We start from the raw sequence: 17,693 nt of genomic DNA, 5'->3' as shown, positions 1-17,693 counted from the left end.
GCATCTGTCATTTGGTCACAACTTTTGGGTTATTTCGTAACATTATGTTCCATGTTTTATCTCCTGATATCATACTTTGAACTTTGCATTAGTTAGTATTTTCTCATCATGCACTTGTTTGAAATAATATACTGTATATTTATATTTTGTTAAGTAATACAAGGTCATTTTTTTACATTAATAAGATATTCATTCTTTCTTTCTCTTATGCTAGATGTTCCAAGATAGGATGGGTCTTGGACCAAACCAGTATTTTTGCTCAGGTTGATGCCTTTATACAACGGTGTAAAGATCTAATGGAGGTACGTATTTATTTATTTTACATGTAGGCCTTGAAGGCGCGGTAAGGCAGACTGTGGCTGAGATTACATTGCTGGTGCAAAACTAAGCTGCAATGTTAACTAATTGATCTGGTAAATGTGCTTCTCTTTAGTTTTTCTGTAGTTTTCTAATCTATCTAATTTACTTCTATTATCAAATTTTCTTTGTTCTTTTGGTATGTTTTGTTAAAAAGCTAGGATGTAAGATCAAGAGTCTGCACGTCTAGAGCACTATATGGCAACAGTTTTGCAAAAATGTTATCCATTTGCAAAAACACTAGATGGCAGCACTGGTTCCTGCCATGTAATGCTCCAGACACCAACCTAGGTATCTCTGCAACTAAAATATTCCATGGGAATAAAGCAAATTTTATAATGGAAGTAAATTGGAACATTTAGAAAAATTGTATGCTGTGTCTGAGGGCGCGATTTTGTAAAGGTCTCTGGACTGGTGAGATTCTTTAAAAAGAATTCTAACAAAGTGCTATTGCTGTTTTTTTTTTTTGTAAAATGGGCTGAGCATGGGCATTCCACGGGCAAATATGAAATTGACTCTCAAGTCCCAGGGTCATTCTGTAAACATTTTCACCCCACACATCTTACTGTTTTTTTCTTGCAACTTAAAATTTGGCGAGTTTTATTCAATATACTCAAAACATTACTCTGAAAAGAAAAACCTATGTATATGAAAATAACAGCGATTGTAAGGTACGGTGCCCTGAAAACAGGATGATTTGATTTGTATTAGGCGTAATATTAAAGTTTAAACATACACTGGGCTTTAAGCAACTTAGTAGTTTTTACAAGAGAATTAGCAATTCATAGTCAAGGCAAAATGAATATATATATATATATATATACAGTCGTATGCAAAAGTTTAGGCACCCCTGGCAATTTCCATGATTTTCATTTATAAATAATTGTAAATAAGTCATTTTGTTCTATCAAATAACTGAAGGACACAGTAATATTTCAGTAGTGAAATGAGGTTTATTGGATTAACAGAAAATGGGCAATATGCATCAAAACAAAATTAGTCAGGTGCATAAATTTGGGCACCCTTGTTATTTTGTTGATTTAAATATCTGTAACTACCTAGCACTGATTAATTGGAACACACAATTGGTTTGGTGAGCCCATTAAGCCTTGAACTTCATAGACAGGTGCATCCAATCATGAGAAAAGCTATTTAAGGTGGCCAATTGCAAGGTTTTGTTCTCTTTGACTCTCCTCTGAAGAGTGGCAACATGGGGGCCTCAAAACAACTCTCAAATGACCTGAAAACAAAGATTGTTCAACATTATGGTTTAGGGGAAGGCTACAAAAAACTATCGCAGAGATTTAAACTTTCAGTGTCCACTGTGAGGAACATAGTGAGGAAATGGAACACCACAGGCACAGTTCGTGTTAAGGCCAGAAGTAAAATATTGGAGAGGCAAAGGAGGGTGAGAATGGTCAAAAACAGCCCACAGAGCACCTCCAAAGACCTACAACATCATCTTGCTGCAGATGGTGTCACTGTGCATTGTTCAACAATTCAGCATATGGGAGAGTGATGCGGAAAAAGAGGCCTAGTTATCAAAGTGTCAACTTTCCTGCCTTCGCCGGTTCAATACGCCCGCCTAAGCTCGCCTACCATCGCCGCCGCGGACCTGAAAAATTTCGCCTAAGTTATCAATAAATCTGTCAAAAAGCCGCGCACCAAGTACGGGGCGATGAGCAGCGGACTGTGAGAGTTATCACTCATCCGATCTCGCTGCTCTTCGGCTTTTTGACAGCTTTATTGATACCCCTGTCACTAAGCACCCACACTAAACTACACTGTTCTACCCCCTATACCGGAGCCCCCCGCAACTCAATAAAGTTATTAACCCCTAAACCGCCGCTCCTAGACCCCGCCACAACTCTTATAAATGTATTAACCCCTAAACCGCCACTCCCGGACACCGCCGCAACCTACATTATACCTAGTAACCCCTATCTTGCCCCCCCATACCGCCGCAACCTATAATAAAGTTATTAACCCCTATCCTGCTGATCCCGCACCTCGCCGCAACTAAATAGTTTAACCCCTAAACCGCGCTCCCGGACCCCGCCGCAACCTATATTAAACTTATTAACCCCTAATCTGCCCCCCCTACACCGTCGCCACCTATAATACATTTATTAACCCCTATCCTGCTCCCCACTACACCGCCGCCACTGTAATAAATTTATTAACCCCTAAACCTAAGTCTAACACTAACCCTAAAACCCCCTAACTTAAATATTAATTAAATAAATCTAAATAATATTTCTCTTATTAACTAAGTTAATCCTATTTAAAACTAAATACTTACCTTTAAAATAAACCCTAATATAGCAGCAATATAAATAATAATTATATTGTAGCTATCTTAGGATTTATTTTTATTTTACAGGTAAATTTCAATTTATTTTAACTAGGTACAATAGCTATTAAATAGTTATTAACTATTTAATAGCTTACCTAGCTAAAATAAAGAGAAATTTACCTGTAAAATAAATCCTAACCTAAGTTACAATTACACCTAACACTACACTATACTTTAATAAATTATTCCTATTTAAAACTAAATACCTGTAAAATAAACCCTAAGATAGCTACAATATAATTAATAATTACATTGTAGCTATTTTAGGATTTATATTTATTTTACAGGTAACTTTGTATTTATTTTAGCTAGTTAGAATAGTTATTAAATAGTTATTAACTATTTAATAACTACCTAGCTAAAAGAAATACAAAATTACCTGTAAAATAAATCCTAACCTAAGTTACAATTAAACCTAACACTACACTATCATTACATTAATTAAATAAATTAACTACAAATAACTACAATTAAATACAATTACATAAACTAACTAAAGTACAAAAAATAAAAAAAGCTAAGTTACAAAAAATAAAAAAATAAGTTACAAACATTTAAAAAATATTACAACAATTTTAAGCTAATTACACCTAATCTAAGCCCCCTAATAAAATAACAAAGCCCCCCAAAATAAAAAAATTCCCTACCCTAGTCTATATTAAAAAAGTTCAAAGCTCTTTTACCTTACCAGCCCTTAAAAGGGCCTTTTGCGGGGTATGCCCCAAAGAAAACTGCTCTTTTGCCTGTAAAAGAAAAATACAACCCCCCCAACATTAAAACCCACCACCCACATACCCCTAACCTAACCCAAACCCCCCTTAAATAAACCTAACACTACCCCCCTGAAGATCATCCTACCTTGAGTTGTCTTCAGCCAGCCGACCCACCGATGGAACCGAAGAGGAGATCCGGAGCGGCAGAAGTGATCCTCCAAGGGGCGCTGAAGAAGTCTTCCATCCGATGAAGTCATCATCCAGGCGGCGCTGAAGAAGTCTTCCATCCGGGCGATGTCATCTTCCAAGTGGCGCTGAAGAAGTCTTCCATCCGGGCGATGTCATCTTCCAAGCGGGGTCTTCAATCTTCTTTCTTCAGGATCCATCTTCATCCCGCCGACGCGGAACATCCTTCATTCCCGACGGACTACAGACGAATGAAGGCTCCTTTAAGGGACGTCATCCAAGATGGCATCCCTTCAATTCCGATTGGCTGATAGGATTCTATCAGCCAATCGGAATTAAGGTAGGAAAAATCTGATTGGCTGATTGAATCAGTCAATCAGATTGAAGTTCAATCTGATTGGCTGATCCAATCAGCCAATCAGATTGAGCTCGCATTCTATTGGCTGTTCTATCAGCCAATCGGAATTGAAGGGACGCCATCTTGGATGACGTCCCTTAAAGGAGCCTTCATTCGTCGGTAGTCCGTCGGAAAAGAAGGATGTCCCGCGTCGGCGGGATGAAGATGGATCCTGAAGAAAGAAGATTGAAGACCCCGCTTGGAAGATGACATCGCCTGGATGGAAGACTTCTTCAGCGCCACTTGGAAGATGACATCGCCCGGATGGAAGACTTCTTCAGCGCCGCCTGGATGAGGACTTCATTGGATGGAAGACTTCTTCAGCGCCCCTTGGAGGATCACTTCTGCCGCTCCGGATCTCCTCTTCGGTTCCATCGGTGGGTCGGCTGGCTGAAGACAACTCAAGGTAGGATGATCTTCAGGGGGGTAGTGTTAGGTTTATTTAAGGGGGGTTTGGGTTAGATTAGGGGTATGTGGGTGGTGGGTTTTAATGTTGGGGGGGTTGTATTTTTCTTTTACAGGTAAAAGAGCAGTTTTCTTTGGGGCATGCCCCGCAAAAGGCCCTTTTAAGGGCTGGTAAGGTAAAAGAGCTTTGAACTTTTTTAATGTAGAATAGGGTAGGGAATTTTTTTATTTTGGGGGGCTTTGTTATTTTATTAGGGGGCTTAGATTAGGTGTAATTAGCTTAAAATTGTTGTAATATTTTTTAAATGTTTGTAACTTATTTTTTTTATTTTTTGTAACTTAGCTTTTTTTATTTTTTGTACTTTAGTTAGTTTATGTAATTGTATTTAATTGTAGTTATTTGTAGTTAATTTATTTAATGATAGTGTAGTGTTAGGTTTAATTGTAACTTAGGTTAGGATTTATTTTACAGGTAATTTTGTATTTCTTTTAGCTAGGTAGTTATTAAATAGTTAATAACTATTTAATAACTATTCTAACTAGCTAAAATAAATACAAAGTTACCTGTAAAATAAATATAAATCCTAAAATAGCTACAATGTAATAGCTATCTTAGGGTTTATTTTACAGGTAAGTATTTAGTTTTAAATAGGATTAATTTATTTAATGATAGTGTAGTGTTAGGTGTAATTGTAACTTAGGTTAGGATTTATTTTACAGGTAAATTTCAGTTTATTTTAGCTAGGTAAGCTATTAAATAGTTAATAACTATTTAATAGCTATTGTACCTAGTTAAAATAAATTTAAATTTGCCTGTAAAATAAAAATAAATCCTAAGATAGCTACAATATAATTATTATTTATATTGTAGCTATCTTAGGGTTTATTTTAAAGGTAAGTATTTAGTTTTAAATAGGAATAATTTAGTTAATAATATTTAGATTTATTTAATTAATATTTAAGTTAGGGGGGTGTTAGGGTTAGGGTTAGACTTAGGTTTAGGGATTAATAATTTTATTACAGTGGCGGCGGTGTAGGGGGGGCAGGATAGGGGTTAATAAATGTATTATAGGTGTAGGGGGGGGCAGATTAGGGGTTAATAAGTTTAATATAGGTTGCGGCGGGGTCCGGGAGCAGCGGTTTAGGGGTTAAACTATTTATTTAGTTGTGGCGAGGTCCGGGATCGGCAGGATAGGGGTTAATAACTTTATTATACAGGGCGGCGGTATAGGGGGGGCAGGATAGGGGTTAATAGGTATCATGTAGGTGGCGGCGGGGTCTGGGAGCGGCGGTTTAGGGGTTAATACATTTATTATAGTTGCGGCGGGTCAGGGAGCGTCGGTTTAGGGGTTAATATGTATAATGTAGCTTGCGGTGGGCACCGGGAGCGGCGGTTTAGGGGGTAATACATTTATTTAGTTGTGGTGGTGTAGGGGGGGACAGATTAGGGGTGTTTAGACTCGGGGTACATGTTAGGGTGTTAGGTGTAGACAGCTCCCATAGAAATCAATGGGATGTCTGGCAGCAGCGAACTTGTACTTTCGCTATGGTCAGACTCCCATTGATTCCTATGGGATCCGCCGCCTCCAGGGCGGCGGATTGAAAACCAGGTACGCTGGGCCGGAAAAGTGCCGAGCGTACCTGCTAGTTTTTTGATAACTAGCAAAAATAGTCAGATAGTGCCGCACTTCTGTGCGGAACATCTGGAGTGACGTAAGAATCGATCTGTGTCGGACTGAGTCCGGCGGATCGAAGCTTACGTCACAAAATTCTACTTTTGCCGGTCTCTAGCCTTTGATAACTAAGGCAAATCAGCCTCGCCACAAATACGCTGCGGAATTCCAGCGTATTTGAGGTTGACGGCTTGATAACTACTTCCCAAAGCCTTTTCTGCACACACGCCACAAACAGAGTCGCTTGAGGTTTGGACAATCCAGCTTCATTTTGGAAGAAGGTGCTGTGAACTGATGAAACAAACATTGAGTTATTTGGTCATAATAAGGGACGTTATGCATGTGGCAAAATAACACAGCGTTTCAAGACAAACACTTGCTAGCCACTGTAAAATTTATTGGATGTTCCATCATGCTGTGAGGCTGTGTGACCAGTGCCGGTACTGGGAATCTTGTTAAAGTTGAGGGTCGCATGGATTCCACTCAATATCAGTAGATACTTGAGAATAATGTTTGAGGAATCTGTCACAAAGTTGAAGTTACGCCGGACAATGACCCAAAACACTGCTCAAAAGCTACTCTGGCATTTATGCAGAGGAACAAGTACAATGTTCTGGAATGGCCATCCCAGTCCCCAGACCTGAATATCATTGAAAATCTGTGGGGTGATTTGAAGCAGGCTGTCCATGTTTGGCAACCATCAAACCTAACTGAACTGGAGATGTTTTGCAAGGAGGAATGGTACAAAATAACTTCATCCAGAATCCAGACACTCATTACAGGCTATAGGAAGCATCTAGAGGCTTTTATTTCTGCTAAAGGAGGTTCTACGAAATATTGATGCAATATTTCTTTTGGGGTGCCCAAATTTATGCACCTGTCTAATTTCATTTTGATGCATATTGCACATTTTCTGTTAATCCAATAAACCTCATTTCACTACTGAAATATTACTGTGTCCTTCAGTTATTTGATAGATCAAAATGACATTGCTGATCCAAACACCCAATTATTTATAAATGAAAATCATGGAAATTGTCAGGGTGCCTAAACTGTGTGTGTAAAGTCTGAATGATGTTTCATGACAAGGGTTTAGAGGCTATGAAATATTTTTTTAAACATTATTCAGACTTTACTTTTGAATCCCAGTTGACTCACAATTATTTCCTCCTAAATACAGGGAAAGTCCACAGCTGCATTTATTACTTGTGGGAATACAGAACCTGGCCACCAGGAGGAGGCAAAGACACCCCAGCTAAAGGCTTAAATACCTCCCCCACTTCCCTCATTCCCCAGTCATTCTTTGCCTTTCGTCACAGTAGGTTGGCAGAGAAGTGTCAGAAGTTTTTCAGAGTAGTTCCTTAGGAAGGGTATCTGCCCTTCGGGATGAAACTGGAGTTTTAAGTAGTCTTGTTAGCCTCTCAGTCAGAGCATTGATGAAAGTTAGTTTGGAGATGCAGGGAGAGTATTTCTGACAAACCATCCAGACTCATATTAACAGCTCCTATAAGCAATCAGCATTGACAAGTTTCGCTGCCTGCTTTCTTCACTCAAGTCCATGTCAGAGGCGCTGCTACTATCTGTCAAACTTGAAGAACCGTGTTGCTTTTCCACAGAATGGATTCCGGTAAGATCGTTTCATTTTTTACAAACATGTTAACGATAGAAGACAGGGTCTCAGTGGGACTCCTTTATCTTTATGGAATCAAGGGTTAATATCTCCTTAGGGGATTATTGAACAATGGGGTCTACAGGGAGTGCAGAATTATTAGGCAAGTTGTATTTTTGAGGATTAATTTTATTATTGAACAACAACCATGTTCTCAATGAACCCAAAAAACTCATTAATATCAAAGCTGAATAGTTTTGGAAGTAGTTTTTAGTTTGTTTTTAGTTATAGCTATTTTAGGGGGATATCTGTGTGTGCAGGTGACTATTACTGTGCATAATTATTAGGCAACTTAACAAAAAACAAATATATACCCATTTCAATTATTTATTTTTACCAGTGAAACCAATATAACATCTCAACATTCACAAATATACATTTCTGACATTCAAAAACAAAACAAAAACAAATCAGTGACCAATATAGCCACCTTTCTTTGCAAGGACACTCAAAAGCCTGCCATCCATGGATTCTGTCAGTGTTTTGATCTGTTCACCATCAACATTGCGTGCAGCAGCAACCACAGCCTCCCAGACACTGTTCAGAGAGGTGTACTGTTTTCCCTCCTTGTAAATCTCACATTTGATGATGGACCACAGGTTCTCAATGGGGTTCAGATCAGGTGAACAAGGAGGCCATGTCATTAGATTTTCTTCTTTTATACCCTTTCTTGCCAGCCACCCTGTGGATTACTTGGACGCGTGTGATGGAGCATTGTCCTGCATGAAAATCATGTTTTTCTTGAAGGATGCAGACTTCTTCCTGTACCACTGCTTGAAGAAGGTGTCTTCCAGAAACTGGCAGTAGGACTGGGAGTTGAGCTTGACTCCATCCTCAACCCGAAAAGGCCCCACAAGCTCATCTTTGATGATACCAGCCCAAACCAGTACTCCACCTCCACCTTGCTGGCGTCTGAGTCGGACTGGAGCTCTCTGCCCTTTACCAATCCAGCCACGGGCCCATCCATCTGGCCCATCAAGACTCACTCTCATTTCATCAGTCCATAAAGCCTTAGAAAAATCAGTCTTGAGATATTTCTTGGCCCAGTCTTGACGTTTCAGCTTGTGTGTCTTGTTCAGTGGTGGTCGTCTTTCAGCCTTTCTTACCTTGGCCATGTCTCTGAGTATTGCACACCTTGTGCTTTTGGGCACTCCAGTGATGTTGCAGCTCTGAAATATGGCCAAACTGGTGGCAAGTGGCATCTTGGCAGCTGCACGCTTGACTTTTCTCAGTTCATGGCCAGTTATTTTGCGCCTTGGTTTTTCCACACGCTTCTTGCGACCCTGTTGACTATTTTGAATGAAACGCTTGATTGTTCGATGATCACGCTTCAGAAGCTTTGCAATTTTAAGAGTGCTGCATCCCTCTGCAAGATATCTCACTATTTTTGACTTTTCTGAGCCTGTCAAGTCCTTCTTTTGACCCATTTTGCCAAAGGAAAGGAAGTTGCCTAATAATTATGCACACCTGATATAGGGTGTTGATGTCATTAGACCACACCCCTTCTCATTACAGAGATGCACATCACCTAATATGCTTAATTGGTAGTAGGCTTTCGAGCCTATACAGCTTGGAGTAAGACAACATGCATAAAGAGGATGATGTGGTCAAAATACTCATTTGCCTAATAATTCTGCACTCCCTGTAGTTTTTATTTATGTTTGTTATGTGATTTTGACTGCGTGGTGTAGAAGACATTTTGGGCTCTTAGGCTAATACGAAACATACAGGTTATAGAGCTGCACAGTTTTATTAAGGTGGCATGCTTTTCCTTAGATGGGCCGGTCCTGCATGAGGCACCATGTGACTGGGAGAAGTCACGTCTTGTTTTCCGATTCCTGACCGAGGGGCTGCGGAGAAGAGTTAATGTCTCTACCTGTCTGGGTCATAGGAGGTGGTGAGTGCCAAAGCCATTGGGGGTTTAAGGTGCCAGTTGTTTTTTTGGCTAAAAATTTTAATTGGAATTATGGAGGATTCTGATATTCTAGAGGATTCCTCTGATACAGATTTTGATACCTGCGTATGTTGTGAGGAGGCCCGGGTAGATCAGTCCGCTCAATTATGTTCCGTATGCCGCAATAGGGTGTTCTCTTCAAACAATGTTGAGATGTTAGAGACCACTGAGCCGTCTACCTTTGAGGATTCCTCGTCCCGTGATGTGCATTCCCTAGAATCTTGTCCTACACATGCAGTTCCCCTAAGTACCATTAATCCTTCGTCTGAGGGAGACTTTTTTCCACCGGAGGTTACTGTGCGTTTTCGCATGGCCATCTCTATGGCTTTAGCGAGTTTGCCTCTTTCTGCTACGTGCAAGCGAAGGGTTAATCCATGCTCTCCTACCCATGGGCCGTCGTGTAAAATAACGATTGTGCCTGATCAGTCATCTGGGGATGTGGTTGCCTCTGAGGCTTCAGAGGTAGAACCTCCGCGGTTGGAGTCGCCTGATTTAACTCCTCCGACTGAGGAGGTTTTAGAATTTAGATTTAGAATGGCATGTCTGCGTTAACTTCTGAGAGAGGTTTTGGCGATGTTAGACGTTCCCAGTCCTAATCCGTCAGTTGGATCTCAGTCCTCTAAATCAGATGACGATCTTGATTAGACGAGTGGAGAGGGTTGGATCCTCTTCTTTATCGTATATGTATAAAGTTATAGAATCTCAGGCCCGAGCTCTATGGAGGGTTGTGTTGTATAACAGGCAGGACCTGTTTGTTTTAGTTTGCACACCCTTTTGACGTCCCTTTTTGTTCGTTTACCTATTTTCATTTCTAATCCATTTCGGATCATTTTTGTTTTAGAGCTTGGGGTTCTTGTGCAAACTCTTTTTAGGAAGAAGTTTAGTAACTTGGGTTGTTTTTGGTTACATCGACTTTGATGATTGTGATGGTTGGAGTCTTCCGATGGAAGCTTCTAGGTCTGGGGTGATGAGTCCCTCGATTATCTAGAGATAAAAATTTAAGCCTTGGAGCTTATTTTCTTTATTTTGTTTATTCTCATTTTTCCTTGTACTGCTGGAACTTAAAGGGACACTGAAGTCACAAAAAAACTGTATTCAAATGCGAAAAACGTACAAAAATAAAGACCTTTACAAGCCCTATCTGTTTCCAATACTTACAGTTTTGCAGCAAAGTGTCTCTGAATTTTTAACCCTTTCCAAACCCACTCCGTTGGTAGCTTTTAGCGTTTTCCAATCAGGGCTGACAACACAGGTTGGAAGATGGCGGCCATTAGCCGAGATGCGCATGTGCAAGATAGCGCTACATAATTGAATACATCACTCTCTTGATGTCTGAATTATGTTGACCAATGCGCAAGTGTGACTCTGTTTACTATATGGGTAATTTCAGCTTCACCCAGAGCAATCACGCATGCGAGATTTAAAAGATTAAAGTGCGCATTTGCAATGCTACGTAATCAGCGATTAGTGATATGCAAAATATAGAGATCCGATAGGTTAGTGCTTTGGGACATGTACTGCCCATATTTGAGGGCTGGATTACGTGTCATCATCCTCAACTAATAAAACTTTATTTTATGCCGTTATGAAGCGTCGTTTTAGAATAAGTACGTTTTTTTTGTTTTATATAAATGGTATGACATGTGGGTTCCGTTTTGGATAAAAAAGAGAAAAGTTAGTAACCCTTTAAGAATTTGCCATTTGTTTATGTTTTTTATGAAAAGATGTGTCGTACCCTTGATGACGGGTAGGACCTGTTTTGGGTAATAGTTAAGTCTGTTCTTCCCTTCTACTCTAGAGAAGGAGCTGTTTCTTGTTATTCTGGTCCAGGCAGAGCAGGTCCATCTATACCGTAGGACAGGCAAGACTTGTCTTAGGTTCTTCTGGATGGGCTCTTGATGCTGGATCCTATGGGTCCGTGGATCCTAGAGGCCGGAGTTGAGTTTTTCATTCTGTCTTTCTGGACTTGGTGACTTTTGGATTCTTGTTCCGGTATTTTTCGCAGTGTCATTACACTGTTGGTGACTGGTCCAATAAGGGGAGGGGTTTCCCATCCTTTTTGGGTCTGATGATTTTTAAGCAGAGCTTATTAGATATCTTTGTTTAGAGAGAATACACAGAGTCTTCAACATAGCATTGGGTTTTGTCTCTGTCTTAGCAGTCTTTTTGGATTACCGGTTAGGGAATCGTTCTCCAGTGTTCGGTCCAGATCTCCCAGTGTTGGGGATTTTTAGCCTAGTTCCCCCAGGGCAGTTTTGTCTTGGTCTCTTACCTGTCAGCAGGGTGAGAGTGTTTTCTGGGGTATGTGGATCAGTATTTTCCTTCCAATTATCCTTGTTTTTTTTTTCAGTAGAGCATTTTACTCTGAGGTCTGGTCTCCTGGGTCCATGCCAGTCGCGACCTCTTGGTGAGTGGATTATTTCTGAGTTAGCGTGGACGGGAGGCTCTCTTATTTGGTGGTGGGCGGAGGCCCACTACGGCTCTTGGCAGCAATCCCTTCTCTAAGCGTGCTCTTCCTGAACGGATGTTTCTTACGATCATCCGTTTGATCTGACAATCCAGAGGTTTTCGAATGTGTATCTGAGGAAAGCAGATCAAATTTCTCAGCTGAGGCCTGCAGGACTAAGTGGCCTATGGGTTAGTTCCCGGCCTAGCAAGCTGTAGGCTTGGAGTTTGAATCCTGCTGTGGCAGTCTTCTTAATTCTGAGGAGGTCTATTTTAACCTTCTTCTTTTCGGCCATGTCACTCTTTTTTGAGGATGGCTCGATCCTATCTGGAGTGGGCGTCAGTGAGACTGTTGCTCCATTTTTGCCCCCCAGTTTGTAATCACGGTTTAAAGGCTTGCTGCCAAGAGAGTTCCCTTGTTGCAGGGATCTACCGGGTCAGGGTCTCTTTGCATCTTGGAATCTTTTCTTCCGCTGCAAATTGTGAGGGGTCGTTTGGCCCTAGCCAAGAGGTTTTTTTCTGAAGGGTTTCGGTCCTTTCCTTCCGCTCGTACCTGGTTCCTCATCACCTATTTTAGGCGTGGAGGACTCCCTCTCTTTTTGTCGGGAGGAGCTAGCTTGTCCTGACTCTCTTCTGGATCCTGGAGTATTCTTCTTCCCCTCTAGAATGAGCTAGTGAAGGGCTTTTCTAGCTAGTTCTTGTTCGGAGGGGCAGCCTGCAAGGATAGCCTGTTGGTTAGCTTAGCTGCCTGGCAAGCGGAAGGTTGCAGATGGATACCAGCTGTGGTTCCTTTCTCTGGTATGTGTTTTCGCAAGCAGTTTTTGCTCTCTGTTTGTGCTCTAGTTCCAGAGGTTCATTGTTCTTCCAGGTGTTCAGTTGTTTTTGCTAGGGCACTGACTGCGGCAGGGCTGGCAGGTCAATTCCTTGCTCCTTTTGGGGGTTGGATTTATCCTTCAGGAGTTGCATTGGGTTACCTTTGTACATGTACAGGAGGTGGTCTTTGAATTCTTATTCAAGGATTGTCTTTCTACGTGACATAGTTCTTTGTTTCAATTTGCAATACGTTCTTCCTTATTGTGGACTCCCTTCTAATAAGGTTTAACAAGTTTTTGTCCCTAAGATTGTCGTATTCCTTGTCCAGAATAGACAGTTTTTTCCTTTATATTATTCATATCTGGGGAGTGCAAGGTTTTGGAAGCTGATTTACTTACAGTGTCCTCTGTAGCTTGGGTATAATTTCCCACAAGTAATCAATAAAGCTGTGGACTCTCCCTGTATTTAGAAGGAAAACATAAATTATGACTTACCAGATAATTTCCTTTCCTTCGATACAGGGAGAGTCCACAGATCCCACCCGTGCTCTCCGGTGGACAGCCATAAATTTAAGTTGTATTCTTCTAGCACCTTTTTCATCCTGATATTTCTCCTACTGTTCCTTGTTCCCTCGGCAGAATAACTGGGGGATGAGGGAAGAGGGGGAGGTATTTAAGCCTTTGGCTGGGGTGTCTTTGCCTCCTCCTGGTAGCCAGGTTCTGTATTCCCACACGTAATGAATGCAGCTGTGGACTCTCCCTGTATCGAAAGAAAGGAAATTATCTGGTAAGTCATCATTTATGTTTTTCAATTTGAGGGGGTTCATTATCTCCAAAGATGTGGGACAGCTATGGGGGCAAAATTTGCCCCCTCCTATACCAACCTCATATGGGTTGGTGGGAAATGTCCAATATCTTTGGACATGTGAACCCCTTCAAAGAACATATCCTTTTTTACAGGCAATTCAAAGACAATTTGATCTTGATATGGAATGGCCCATTGAATACTTTACAAAAATTTGTGAAGTGGATTAATGAGAACAATATAGGATTGAAATTCACATATAAATATCAAAAACAGCAGATTGTATATCTTGACATTTCTTTAGTAGGCCGAAGTGATACATCTATTTTAACCAAAGTATATCGGAAACCAATCTCTGAAAATTCCTTGCTTCATGCAAAGAGTTGCCACCTTCTTTGTTTTATGGGGTCTATTATGGGGCGATATTTGTACCAGTCAAACAGATTGATGGTGTGACCTTTATAACAGATTACTAGGAACAATATTTACAGTATTGTTCGGAAGCACTTTAGGTTGCTAACAGCAGATGAAAAATTGGTAAATGTGGTTAACAATGGTTGCAGGTTTGCTTACAGAAGAAATCGTACTCTGGGTAATATTCTTGCCACTTCTTGCCTACCATCTATTTCTTCTTCCAATAGTTTTTAGCTCCAGTTTAAAGGAAGCAATGTTGATTGTTGTTGAGGCAATGTTGTGACAATGTTAATTGTAAGGCTTGTGAACATGTGGCTGTGGGTTCACAGTTTGGTTCTATAATTACCATTGAACAGTTTCAGATAAAGAAATGCTTCAATTGCACTGCCACATTTGTAGTGCATTTAATTACATGTACATGTAGCAGGATGCAATATACAGGATTGACCACTAGGGATGTACATTCACAAATACGTGAACATCTCTCTACTATTAGCGTGGGAACATCAACTACACCTAGTTTTGTAAGAACACATAAAAAAGATGTTTCTAGTTTAAAATGGTGTATAATTGATAAAGTTAGAAATCCCAAACTGGGTGGTTATAAAGTCCGTTTATTGGAAAGACAAGAAATGTACTGGATATTCAGATTAAGGGCTAGAATACCCTATGGTCTAAATTCTGAATATGATCTTATTAATTACGGGCAGTAGCTTTATTGTGTAAAGTATGACCTGTTCCAGACAAATATGATAACAGTCAATTTTGACAGATAGGACTATGTATTTGCGGGTTACAGTTATTATAATATAGGCAGTTTAATATGTGAAGTATACATGATACTTTGTTGATTCACTATTACATCCTTATTTGTATACATTTCATTGTATGATACTTTGTATATATATATTTTGAGTATAGAATGATGTTTTGTATATACCAGATATTTGCTGTAGTTAGTTCATTTTTGTAGTTTCATTTGTTCCTACAGTCTTGTAGTATGTATAGGGGTATTCCCCTTTAAGCACTGGAATAACACCATGAGGTTTTCACCAATAATATGCAAGATAGCCTGTTATAAGGGTGATTTTAACACATTGATTTTAGGGCTATGATTATGGCACTATGATTATTGACTTGATCCACAATAGAGTTTGATAGGTTTTAACAGCACACAAGCTCTACTTTCGTTTTGTTTCTGTCTACTCTTTTCTTTCCTAAGATATAGTGAGTCCACAATGTCCTCAATTACTGTTGGGAATATCACTCCTGGCCAGCAGGAGGAGGCAAAGAGCACCACAGCAAAGCTGTTAAGTATCACTTCCCTTCCCACAAACCCAAGTCATTCTCTTTGCCTTGGTGCATGGAGGAGTCTAAAGAAAAATTGATTTCTTTCAAGCTACAAGCAAGAATGTACCCATTATAGAAAGCTAGAGAAGGTTTACTCTGTTCTTTCCTTTCAAGGATTGGGTCTAGCCGTAGTCCATGTTAATCTGTTCAGTAGAGTAGTGTTGGCTTTAAAGCAGTTAGGAACTTGTGAGGTGGGCCTTACTGCGTTTTCCTAGCATTTTTGCTGCTCTAGTATAGAAAGCCAGAGTAGGTTTACTCTGTTCTTTCTTTTTAACAAAGGTCTCTGTAAGGAGTGGCGTCCTTTCACACCGGGTGTGTTGTCCTCCTGACGGCTAGATGCGGGTAAGTGTCTTCTAGAGCTGCTTGTGGGAGACACTTTGAAAGTTTATCTGCAATATTCATTGGGACACAGCATATGTGTGAGAGAGACTGCTTGTTATCTCTTTAATGGAGGCTTATTAAAGGGGTAACTTTTTTTTTAGGCCATATGTTGCAGTATATTTTATCCTTGGGAGATCAAGGTGTTTGTACTGTGTTTGGCTCTCTATTAAGCCTTTTTTTTAAATTCCCTTCTTTAATAAAAGAAAAGTCCCTTATTAGTTATGTGTCTTCTCTGGACCGCCTTGAGTCTGTTACTGATCGGGAAGCAGCTTATATGAAGGGCTGCACTGTTTCATTTTCCCGACACGAGACCTACCACTCTAAGTGAACTACGGAGCGGTTTTGTCTTAACACTCTCTTTCATATGGAACTGTTGTGGGAGGATTAATGGTATCACTACCAGCAGTTTCTCACAAGAGGATTCAATTCTACATAAGACATATAGTATAAGAGAGCTGTGTTTTATTGCGGCGCGCCTTTTTTTTACAAGAGTTTATGGCTTCTCCTCTACGGAGCGCTGCCATTTTTGCTCATTCTGATTTTGCTTCCGTGACCCCGGCTCCTTTTCCGACTGAGAACTGAGCGGCAGTCTTGTGAGAACGGAGCGGCGGTCTTGTGAGAACGGAGCGGCGGTCTTGTTGCATTTTCAGGGTTGCTCCCTTTTTTAAACTCCATACTGCTATTATTTTGTTTAATGAAAGTGTCTCACAAGCAGGCGCTTATGAATATAGAACTGCAGCTACTAGCTTTAATATTAAGAGTATATTAAAGTAAGAGTACTCTTTTAGTTAAACCCCTTATAAGTCTTTTACATAAAAGGAAATTGGGGGTATCCTTTTATTTTTCTAAGGCAGGAGTATAGATGGGTACAGCGGTCTTGTTGTTCTTTCTCTATGGCCTAATCCTTCTTTTCATAAGGAATGTTTTTTGCACAACCTAGATGTTGTGGATATTGTGGAACCAGAACTCTTTTTCTCTTTCTTTGTGACAATACACACCATTGCCAGCTCATTGAGATTGTATACTGGTGCAGGGGCCCTCACAGCATATGTGGGTATGCCACTAAAAAACAGCAATAACTTTTACTAGAAGCATTTGTGCTAATGGAAGTATGTAGCAAAATGCTTCTATTTTAAATTGAAATGCACACCTGCACATTTCAATTTTGACCTTTCTATCCCTTTAAGTCCTCTAACAACAGCATACACCAAGTTGTTAATCATTAAAGGACCACTAAACACAGTAAAATACCATAATCAATAAATGCATGATAAAAAGACTATGCAAAAGCACTTAGTTGGAATTTCACATGAGTAGTTGAATTTTAAAGTTAGTTTTTTCCTTCCCACTGCATCATGTGATAGTCATCAGCCAATCACAAAATGCATATATGTATATTCTGTGAATCTTGCACGTGCTTAGTTGGAGCGGGTGCCTCAGAAAGTGTGCATATGAAAAGATTTCGCATATTTAGATATTGGATGTGAATTGGAAAGTTGTTTAAAATTGTGTGCTCTATCTGAATCATAAAAGTTTTATTTTGACTTTAGTGGTCCTTAACCCCTTGCACCAATTGGACGTAGGTACTGCGTCACACAGTACTTTGCTCAGCGTATTGTGGTGACGCAGTACCAGCGAATTGTGCTGACGTAGTACCTACGTCCAACACAGAGGTGCATGCTGGGAAGGAGGGAGGTGGGTGGGAGGGGCGGGTTTTCCTACACTATGGAAACATCATTAAGGGATGTCTGTTTCACAGTTGTAATAAAAAAGCAC

At 40.2% G+C, this 17,693-nt stretch overlaps 1 protein-coding gene across 1 annotated transcript in view; it reads left to right on the top strand.

Annotated features, from left to right (window-relative positions):
- The window catches only part of DNAH2 (dynein axonemal heavy chain 2), a 456,831-nt gene that overhangs the window by 69,123 nt on the left and 370,015 nt on the right, over positions 1-17,693 (top strand). Inside the window, exon 8 of the mRNA XM_053719507.1 lies at positions 215-302. Coding sequence (XP_053575482.1) covers positions 215-302 — 88 coding nt within the window. The remainder of the gene's footprint in view (positions 1-214; positions 303-17,693) is intronic.

The sequence above is a fragment of the Bombina bombina genome, chromosome 6, assembly GCF_027579735.1.
Source record: "Bombina bombina isolate aBomBom1 chromosome 6, aBomBom1.pri, whole genome shotgun sequence".
Lineage (NCBI taxonomy): Eukaryota > Metazoa > Chordata > Amphibia > Anura > Bombinatoridae > Bombina > Bombina bombina.
The sequence above is the reverse complement of the archived record's forward strand: the minus strand, read 5'-3'. Positions and strand labels throughout refer to the sequence as shown.